The following is an 11,559-nucleotide window of genomic DNA, read 5'->3' as shown; positions in this document are numbered from 1 at the left end:
TCTTCTTTCTCTTATGACTTTTGCATCATTTTCCTCCTAGAAGGTTTTCAAATTGTAACCAAATAGATATCAATTATTTATGTGCGTAGCTAGATCTAGTTTCCTGATATATGAAGAAGCCAAAAAAAAAAAAATAATAATAAATGGAAGAGAACCATTCTGCGGTGGCTTGATCTATTCCTCTAAAAAAAAATCAGCAAATCCACTAGGCGAGCCTAGGCCTAGTTTCTTTTATTTATATAATAGAAATGAAACTCAAAGAAAAAAAAGTACAAGTAAGGGGGGTTTGGTCTCTTATCTTACTAATCATATTGAGCTAAAAGTAACATCGGTTTGCAGCACAATTTTTCTTGAAAAACAAGATCTTATTCCTATAAATATACTCCTTTACGAGTAACATTTAATTTATAGGAAATTTTGAGTAATAACAATCTATAGACTCTTTCTTATACATCTCTTTTTCTCTTTTCTGTTATTTTATTTATTTAACATGTTACTAGCATGATTTCCTAATCTTTGAAAAATAACAAAATATGGCTGCACAAGGGCGGACCTATTGAGTGTTGAGAGGTCCAGAGGAGCGCTCAAGCACCTATTACATTTGGACCCAAACATTAAATATTTGTTGTTATAGAAAATAAATAACAAAATAATATATAGTGTACAAATAAATTGACTAAGCACCCTGTACCGGTAGCATCTCCAGATCAAAAGTAATTGAGCACTTATCACTTAAAAATTGAATCTGTGAGCATTTCGGTGAGACAAGCCTTTGCAATAGTCTGACTAGTTAATGAATTATGTATCAGATTGATTTGCTTCATTGGAGCAATTAGATGTGTTTGATATGAATTTCGCTTATTTTAAAGTTAAAATTTTATGAGTGGGAATTGTTGCTTCTACTTCAAATAGAAATAATCATTAAACTAACTAATTTGTCAACTTTATTTCTTGTTGAATACCTTTAAGACAGAGAATCCAAAAATGAATTAACCAAGTCCTGCTATGAACCGACATGCGATGCACATTTTCTTTATCCCAATTTATGTGACACATTTTTGTTTTTAGTTTGTTTCAATTATCTTATAATTTAATTTTAAAATTCTCATTTTCCAATTAATTAATTAATTAATTTATGAACCACACAAATATCTAAGACTTGTATTAAACCTCAAATTTTTGTCTCTTTTTTTTAAAAAACTCCGTGTCCAATTATTTAATAGTGTCATATAAATTGGGACCAAGGGACGGAGGGAGTATATCCTAACTAGAGTATTAGCAATTTCGACTGCATATGGAGAAAAGTATATTAGCCACACAATGTATGCATGCTATCTTGGCAAATGATGTGGCACACATACACCCTTATAAAACATGTTCAACATAAGGACTCCGACCATCTGCAGTGCTGTGTCCTACTTCTGGAAAATATTTCAGCACCTCACAAAAATACTCAAGGATAGACCTGATAACATTCATCAATGGCAGTGAAGGAGAAGTAGAAAATATCTTCATTGAAGAGAAAATGTGAATGAATACAGATTAGTATCCTAGGCTACTGATGTATAGTGCTAAGAGTTAATGACCGCTATTTACAGCTAAGATAACTAACTCTGACACCTAAGCAACTAACCTCCTAATCATTAACTTAGCTAACTAACTCTTAACTGCATAGTGACAACAGATTAGTTGCATTATTTACAACACCCACCTCAAGCTGATGGTTGAAAGATGTCTTCCAAGCCTAGCTTGCGTGACAAGTACACATGTTGTGCTCGACCAAGACTCTTGGTAAGTAGACCAGCTAGCTGCTCCTTAGTTGATTTATGATGAGTTTTGATCATGCCTTGCACCAGCTTCTCTCTTACAAAATAACAGTCAATATCAAAATGTTTGGTTCTTTCATGAAAGATTGGGTTAGCAGCAATCTGAATAGCTACCTTGCTGTCACAATATGTGCTCACTGGTTGCTTGATACTAACTCTCAGTTCCATGTACAACCTCATAAGCCATGTAATCTCTGCTACAGTCGAGGCCACGCTTCTGAATTCTGCCTCAGCTGAACTTCTGGCCACTAGCCGCTGTCTCTTGTTTCTTGGATTTCCAAGATTCTAGAGCATCACCAAACTTCACCAAGTAACAGTTACTGATCTCCTTGTCTACAGGCAAGTTCCCCAGTCTGAATCACAATAAGCAGTCAACAATGCAGAACTTTGTGAAGGCATGAATAATCCTAGACCAGGAGCTGATTTTATGTATCTCACTACCCTTAGAGCAGCCTACATATGAGACTCTTTTGGTGCATGCATATATTGGCTCAGGACTTGTACTGCAAAAGATGTATCTACTCTAGTCATTGTCAAGTATAACAACCTTCGCACAAGCCTTTGGTACTTGTTCACATCTGCTAGAGGCTTGTCTATAATACTCTTGTCTGATTTATTGACATGAGTATCATATTCAATAGAGGTTAACCTTAGATTAGCATCAAGTGGAGCATAAACTGGCTTTGCACCACTCAACCCCAACTCTGAAAAAAGTTCCAAGGCAATTTTGCGCTGACTCATCACAATACCAGCTTTAGATCTAGCAAATTCAATGCCAAGGAAAAACTTCAATTCCCCTAGATCTTTCATTTTGAACTTTAGTTTGAGATCATTTCTAGTTTTGAGTATAAGAGTATCACTGCTTCCTGTTACTAGTAGATCATCAACATAAACCAAAACCACCACCAACTCATGTGCTTCCTGTTTTGTGAACAAGGAATAATCATAGTGACTCTCAGCAAAGCCTAGTTGCACTAGTGCTTCTGTCAATTTGAGGTTCCATTGCCTAGGAGTCTGCTTAAGTCCATATAATGGCTTATGTAATTTGCAGACTTTACCAACCTCCCTTTGTCTGCAAAAACCTTGAGGGATCACCATGTACACATCCTCAAGAAGATCATCTTGGAGGAAGGCATTATGCATATCCATATGAAAAATAGGCCAAGATTTAGAAGCAGCATTAGCTAGAACAGATCTGATAGTAACCATCTTAGCCACAGGTGAGAAGGTTTCAGAGTAATCCAAACCTTTTTGTTGATTGAATCCCTTAGCAACTAGTCGAGCTTTGTACCTCTCAATAACACCTGAAGCCAAGTACTTCACCTTAAACACCTATTTACAGCCAATGGGTTTTTTATCAGGTGGAGGATCAACAATTGACCATGTGTTATTCTCTGCAAGAGCATCAATATCAAGTTGCATAGCTGCAATCCACTTTTCATCAAGCGCAGCCTCAAAGAAGGACTTAGACTCAGAAATAGCTGAGTATGCAGCAAGGGCAGCACCATAAGTAAGAGAAAGAGATGCATAAGTAACATGATTAGAAACTGGATAAGAGCAAGAGCCAGTAGGATCCTTGGTAATGTAGTCTTGCATCCAAATAGGAGGCTTAACAGGCCTACCTGATCTTCTAGATATGGAAATAACAGCAGAAGGAAATGGTGTGGGAACTGCAACTTGAACTAAGTCAGGATTAGCAATAGGCAAAGCTTCTATAGAATGCTCAGAGGAAACTAAGGTGTCAGCCACATCTATATTATCAGCAGCATCTGCATGAGGGATGATATCATCAACATGAATAGGAGTGGAGGAAGTGACATCAGGAGATGACACAGATGTGACTGTATTAGGAATAGTCATTGGTGGACCATCATCATTAGAGCCTGTGAACTGTAGAACAGGAAATAGAGAAGAAGAAGAGATAGACATTTGTTGACAAGGAAAAATTTCTTCCTTGAACACAACATCCCTACTCACAAAAAAAACTTTGTCATGAAGATTAAATAATTTGTATCCCTTTTGAGAAGGAGAATAGCCAACAAAAAGAGCAAGAATGGCTCCTGGAGCAAACTTATATGTCTTCCTTGCTTGAGTAGCATAGGCAAGACAGTCAAACACCTTAAGATGGTCCAAATCAGGTGTTGAGTTGTATAACTGCTGAAAAAGAGTTTTGCCATGAAGGACTGAAGATGGCAACCTGTTGATCAGATACACGCTTGTTAGCACACATTCACCCCAAAACTGTAAAGGAACACTATATTGGAATCTCAGAGATCTAGCAGTGTCTAGAATATATCTGTGCTTCCTTTCTGCAACACCATTTGCTATGTGGTGTGTAGACACATGAGCTCTGATGAATGATGCCTAGAGATTGCAGTAGCTCAATGACCTGAGAGTTAAAAAACTCACACCCATTGTCAGTTCTCAATACCTTGACAGTGGATTTGAACAAATTCTTGATCATTAATAGAAAATTTCTAAGAACCACTAACACTTCAACCTTGGAATTCAGTAAAAACACCTAAGTCTATCTGGAGAAATCATCTACTAGAGTCATAAAATACCTCTTGCCATCATGTGTGGGTACCTTGTATGGTCCCCAAACATCACCATGAACAATGTCAAAACAGGATGTAGTAGAAGTAGTACTCAATGGAAAAGAGAATCTAGATTGCTTAGGCAAAGGGCAAACAGTCCAGTGTTCTGGAGGCTGATCAACACATACCTTCTTGAAACAACTCAGTTTTTTCAAAGTAGTAAAAGGTACATGCCCTAGTCTTCTATTCCACAAGCGCAAATTTATTCTAGATTTTATTGTTTCTACTACAAAAGACATTACAACAGTGGTCTGATCAATGTTTATTTGAGGTCTTTGAGACTTCAAAGGGCAGTTCACATTCAGCACATATAGATCATTCTCAAGTCTGTCAATCCCCCTCACTCTCCCATTGAAGAGGTCCTGGAACAGGCAAAAATCAGGGTAAAAGAGTGCACAACACTTTAACTCCTGACAACGTGAAGCACGTTTCTATAAATATACATTCCTCATGCATTTTATCGTCCTAATTAATGCGATCGATCAAAAAGCACACTAAATATCCATTAGAGAATTCGCATACGGAATTGGCTTTTCATTTGATATTTTTTTTTTATGCAAATTTATACCATTAGACAAAGTATTTAAAGGCCTTTTGATCAATATGAAAAACCAATCCTCAAAGAGGAGCACAAGTAAGGGAGGCTAGATCTTATCTTACCGGGGCTTTTTACTTGATAAGAAAAAGACTTGTTAAGGGAAAAAAAAAAAAACACTTATGTCAAATTCCCAATTTACGCAGAAGTAGGAAAAAAAATTAGGCAGTAGTACAGCTGTACAGAGGGATATTAAACAGACACAAACATGAAAAAAGATAATTCTGGAATAGGAGGAAAACAATAGATTAAGTGATAAAGTAATATATATTGATTACTACATAATTAAGTAAGAGTCAGAGAAAAGTCTGTATGCAAATACATGTTATGTATATATTAATTAGTGAAAAAGTTAATACGAGTAAGTTTTTATCCTACAACATGGCCAACATTTTGCATTGAGATTTACCCTTGCAAAATATAAAAAATATTACTAACAACTGCCCTCTTGTTAAAATATACCGTGAGAACACTACCTTTTAGCATACTCTGAATCTCAATTATATAACTCAAAACCATTAAAATTTCTCTCCAAATTCCCCCACTAATCCGATTTTGTTGACTTCTTGGTAATTTTAACATGCCTTATTATACTACCTCCGTTCACTTTTACTTGTCCATTTTTAACTTTGCACGCCTCTTAAGATTTAATAAATGAAGTATATATTTTACTATAATACCCTTATTAATTGGTATATACCCATATTAATTGGTATTTAGTTTCATTAGACTTGGAGAATAATTTAAAAATGAGTAATAAATGTTAAGGGTAAATAAGAAAAAAAAAGTTTGTCTTTTCTTGATATGCTAAAGTGGACAAGTAAAAGTGAAAATTTATTTATAGTATAGTGGACAAATAAAAATGAACGGAGGGAGTACATTTTATTGCTGAAATCCATGAATTGTACGTACAAAACTGGAAGCAGTTGATGTTCGTGCACATGTTACTTTTATGACTCGATAACCGCAATTAGAGACCTCTGACATGTTCTTAACCATGCATTAAAAAAGAACATGCTATTGGGAACTCCTAGATCAAATTTTAGCGCCATCAAATGATAAACGAATGGTTGTAAGACAGAATACTTCCATAAAATTAATGAGAAGAAGACTAGCTCGGGATATAAATCAGAGGCGAAGCTAGTATACAATATACAATATATTATATACCCGTTCTCGGGAACCAAGTAGCTTTTACATAGACCATGTACATATATTAAAAAATTATTAAATATTTATAAATATTTGATTATAACCTAGTTATTATTATACATATATTAACTCGAGATCATCATAGGAATTCTTTGCGGGGTACACGTAAAACTAAAGTAACGACACACAGAGCTAATCTTAGGGAAAAAATTACTTGGGAATCAATGAAACATTAGGAATACTGATGGGATCAAAAAGTATTTTGGAGATGCTACTTTTAACGTCAGTATTTTGAATTCCATGGCCATCTCCATTCAAATACATGCATTGCGCTGTCCTTGCAATATTCTTTGCAATTCCAACAAATGTTTCGGAGAATAGGGAATTTTCCTTCTGAGTTGTGTTCATCAATTCCCATGTCTCCTTTATCAAAATTCTTATGTGTTCTCTTGCCTCATCTTCAGAAGCACCCTTTTCGTTCATGTAACACTGAATTGACTTGGGAACATCACCTCTTTTCAATTCATCCTGCATTAATTTCAGGATTAATTAATAGGAGTAAATTAAATGAGACACAGATTTTGCTAGACGTCTACTTTCTAATCCATTATCTACTAGTCATGGTTACATCAGAAATAATTAGTCCAAAATACTTGTCATTTTATAAAATTAAGATAAACTTAGTTGTTTTCTTTCCATCTTTACTCTTACTCTAATAGAGACGTGAAGAGAGACTAATGTGGTGAATGAAATAGTAGTATTAAACTGATATCAAGGTATAAATGAGGGTAATCTAGTTAATGTTTTCTTAAGAGCATACAAAAGGCAAATATAACCAATTAAATGAAAATAAGAGCTTATTTTGCGGAAGTGATTTGACCTTCAAAAATTATGGGCATAATAAATACGTTGCACTTGGTACTATATACATGAACAAAATCAAAGTTGACATATAAAACTCATTACTGATCTCTCTGTTTTTACTTTATATGTGATATGACTAGAAGTAGGGGCAGATTAACTTTTTTATTTTATTTTTAAATTCATAAAATTTAAAAATTAAAATTTACATATTAAGAAACAACATTGATAGTACTATAAGTCATAACAATTAATACATCTAATATATTTAAAAAATTATGGTCAAAAGAAAACTCCTTTTAACTTCCCAAGTAGTAACTATGTCACATGATGAAAAAGACGTAGTACAATTCATTCATTCTTTAGTTTTTTTTTTTTTTTTTTTTTGGAATACATTAGTATGCCATTTTTAAAATTAACTTTTGATGCAGTACTTAACATTTATAAATTAGAAATATCGTCTCTGATCATAAACGGACCATAAAGTAATTTTCATCAGGAGTCTATATAAATTAGTTATTTTATCTAACAGAAGGGTGTGAAAGCATACCGACGATGTCCCCAAATCATCAGCGAAACGAAAAATTGTAGCAGACCATCGAATTATGTCAGGATAATTGTTTAAGGATTCCACTGCCTCTTTGGTAATTGAATCGCTGACAAGAAACAATGCGTGGACTAATACCATAGGAACTGCAATTGAGATCCATGCATTATCCATGTATTCTTTTAGAGTTGGCTTGTATCCATTGTAGTACCATCTTGCTTCTCGTAAGTATGATTTGCACAAATCTGCCCACTAATAACATGTCTCAAATAATTAATAGTGCAATAGCTGGATTAATGGTTTAATTTGTGGAGTATTTTTTTTTTTTTGGTGGGGGGGGGGGGGGGGGGGGGGGGGAATATAACATGAATTTAATCAAAGCTCACTAAATAACCCCCTATCATACACGTAGATCTGCCTCTGTTTTATAAGTTTAACTACATTCATTCTTTTATGACATAATAAAAAAAAAATATATCAAATATCACTAAATTTCTAATGAATGATAAAAATTTTAGACCATAGTTATAAAAATACAACACTTATTCAGTGATAAGCAGGGGCGAATTTATTTATTAAATTTACCTAGTGGATTAGGGATCATTTTCCAGTTAATATATTTTTCCCCTTTTTTTAGTGGTGCACCCATATTTTAGAAATTTTAAATTCGCTTCTAGGGATAAAGACATTTAAAAATTAAGCTGACAAAGTTTACATATTGAATTGGCCTCAGAGGAGATAATATGGCGTTTTGGAAAAAGAGGAATTAAAAGAAGGAAAAACTTTAAGTAGAATGAATCTTACTGATTTTGCAAGGTAGGGCAGGACGTTGATCCCATGCTCCTTGAGAACCTCATATGCAACTTCATTGATAATATTGAAAAGTGCCAGATAACATACTTTCATATACTCTGGAAGTTCCTCCATTACTTTTGTATCCCATCTGAATATAAATGACCATAAATCAAATTTTCTCATGACAAACACAAAAGAAAGATGATCGGTTTGAAAACTAAACAAGTTAAACCCTAAAAGACAACAAAGATGGAAATTTACAACAAAAAATATGACGAGGTCAGGTACACTAAAAGGAGGATGTGAATGAAGAACAGAACTACGAGTGGTGGCAATTTGAATCCAAATTTGGTTGACCCAACCAATTAGTTAATATTAATGTCGAATTCTATCCGTCCATTTGAAATATGAATGAGTTGAGTTTTATGATTTGTTTTTTGTTTAACTTGTTTTTTATCCGTCCAAATTCGATTCAACTCATTTGGTTATCACCAATTAACCGATGAATAAATGAATAAGGAAAAACAAACTGATAAATCTATAATCCTATATGCACCAAAATTTACAGATGTAGCTGCTTCCCTAAAGTTACTGACCTTTCAATGGCATCAGTGAATACTTCCAACTCCTCAAGAGTGCCATAAACATCATAAATATCATCTATGATTGCAATAAAAACAATGACCTTTGTTATCATTCTCCTATAGAAGCTGTGTTGAGGCTCAAACGTTGTCCCCACTGCCCAAAACAAATTCTCCACCAGTCTATCCCTTGAAAATGGCAGCTTTTCTGCAAGACATGTATTCTTCCACCACCTATACAATCAAAATGAATGTTGTATGAGAGAAATTATATCGGGCATATTCTAAACTATTTGTAAGACACTTTTACTAAAATATATTTATAGTGTAGTAAAATCTTTATTATATATTGTCAAGTAATTAATAGTTACTAAAAAGATCAAAAGATATCTCACCTTGACAGAATTCTCAAATCTTCTTGGTGTGTGGCTTGAACAATATTGAAGTCCAATTTAGCAAGCTCGAGCAAAAGAGGATTAGCATCAGACATTCTCTCATAAATGCTAATATACCACCCTGTCTCTAATCTTGGCATCGTCCAATGTCTTGGAAGTTCCAAGGCATGGAGGACTAATTCGACCATTAGATTATTGTCATCAGTAGCACAATACTGATTATCAGCATAATTCTTTAGATGTGCCACTGTGAATTTTGTGGCATTTTTCAAAGTGGTTTCAGTGTCTGTAGAGAGATACGTAGCTTCGTATAATTGTAATAAACCTTTTGTATCGCTACAGATACTCTGCTTGAAATTGTCATTCTCATCCTTGAAATCATTGAATATATCTAGAACACAAGAAAATACAGTGGTCAAAATCTAAATAAAGAAATGTTGACTTTCGTTTTCTTTCTCAATTAGGTAACAACTAATCAAGTCAGATTTCACAAGCTAATAATGCATGTATGTTTTTAAATGTGTGTCCCTACTTAATAATCAAACATATAAATAATCCCGCATATATTAAATTAGTACTGTATGCTCCAGTTACTTGATAAATAATGAAAATACATTTACTAATAGACATCAGTTAAAAGTGGTCACGACTAGTTCCGTATGAAGTTATATTTTTTGACGTTATAATTCCTGAATGTAATTAATTGTCCATTAATAGGTTTACTGTCGAATTCTCATAATCTACCTTTTTTCTGTTATTGAGAAATACTACTGTTAACCAACCAAATATCTGAATATGAAACAAGATCAAAAGATTGTAAAAACTAGTACACTACGTACCTTGGGAGATATCAAAACCATGTTGCCTCAAGAGTCTAAATTTCAGAGCAGTGTCGTACAATGAATCTCCTGTGGCTGCATTTCGGTGAATTCTCCTCAAAATTTGCATGATTTCATCCTTGAAGTGGTAACTCATACCAAGCCTCTGTAAATTATCAATCAGCTCCAACTTTTCTAATTCTTGTGATCCCTCAACCATCATGTTCTTCATTTCCTTCTTCAGTTCGTTAAAACGCTTCATATACTTCTCTCCCTATATGCAACGTTAAAGTTAATTACTATCTGAATGATACAACAATCAGTGGCTTAGCTACATAGATTAAAAGGTGGTGACTTGAACATCCTTATACTATGTATATACGAATTTATATTGTGTATATAAGTATCACTTTCTACAGATATACATATATCAAATCTGAACATCCTTAACGAAATTTCTGATTTCATCACTAACAACAAACTATAAACTATATATTATGCAGATTTTTGAATAGCTACAAGAGCAGATATGAAAGAAACGTGTGCTATATAAACAAAAAATATACCGTGTAATCATTGTTAACGGACTGAATATATTCAAAATCCCACATAGTAGGTTTGTAATTTCCTGAACGTCGGATAATGGGATTTGGTTCAGCTAATTTCATGCCGCCTGTAGAGAGACAGGCTTTTGATACAACTAGTGATGGCTGTCCTTGGCTGAATGAAGAAAAAAGAGTAACTGGAGTTGGTGAGGTGGCAATGGGTAGCAACCCTACATTGTTGAATAACCTTGTTGCCTCCATCGATTCTGTTGTTCAATGTTTTGAAGTATATTTTAGCTAGATTGTTGGATCCCCAAATAAAAGTTTCCATATATATAGAGAAAGAGATTCATGCATCTATATGAAAGGTGATGCATTATATTCCCTTAGAAGTATTAATTTATCAGGAACCATTATTTGACCAATCGACAAGCACTTATTACTCCACTTGCAATACGTATTGCATCTTCGGTCCCTTGCCGGTATGACTACTTGATTAGAGGTAAAAACAGTTAATAAGAAATAATATCAGAATAATTAACCCCGATATAATTAATTTCAATATAGTTAATCTCAAAGATAACTAATCCCAATATAAATTGTCTTCAAACCAAACGATCCGGTTTTGGTAAATCCGCAAAGAACTGAAATTCATTCCTATTCAAACTGATTACTTTTTAAAATTAGACAAAATTGTCAGTTAATTATTTTCCTAATACTCTCTCTGGTCACTTTTATTTGTCTAATATACTAAAAGATTTTACGTTGGACAAAATTGTCACTGAATTATTTTTCTAATACTGCCTCCGTTTTCTTTTACTTGTCTAGTATACTAAAAATAGATTTT

At 33.9% G+C, this 11,559-nt stretch overlaps 1 protein-coding gene across 1 annotated transcript; it reads right to left on the bottom strand.

The window, feature by feature from the left end:
- Positions 1-6,250: 6,250 nt before the first annotated feature.
- On the bottom strand, positions 6,251-11,088 carry LOC132064723 ((R)-linalool synthase TPS5, chloroplastic-like). Its single transcript, XM_059457817.1, has 7 exons — positions 10,734-11,088; positions 10,189-10,441; positions 9,350-9,740; positions 8,970-9,188; positions 8,383-8,521; positions 7,582-7,830; positions 6,251-6,698 (listed from the first exon to the last, which is right to left on the bottom strand). Exons 1-7 carry the CDS (start codon positions 10,971-10,973, stop codon positions 6,381-6,383), a joined length of 1,809 nt encoding a protein of 602 aa, XP_059313800.1. The 5' UTR covers positions 10,974-11,088; the 3' UTR covers positions 6,251-6,380.
- Positions 11,089-11,559: the final 471 nt, after the last annotated feature.

This window comes from Lycium ferocissimum, chromosome 7, assembly GCF_029784015.1.
Source record: "Lycium ferocissimum isolate CSIRO_LF1 chromosome 7, AGI_CSIRO_Lferr_CH_V1, whole genome shotgun sequence".
NCBI classification, from domain to species: Eukaryota; Viridiplantae; Streptophyta; class Magnoliopsida; order Solanales; family Solanaceae; genus Lycium; species Lycium ferocissimum.
The sequence above is the reverse complement of the archived record's forward strand: the minus strand, read 5'-3'. Positions and strand labels throughout refer to the sequence as shown.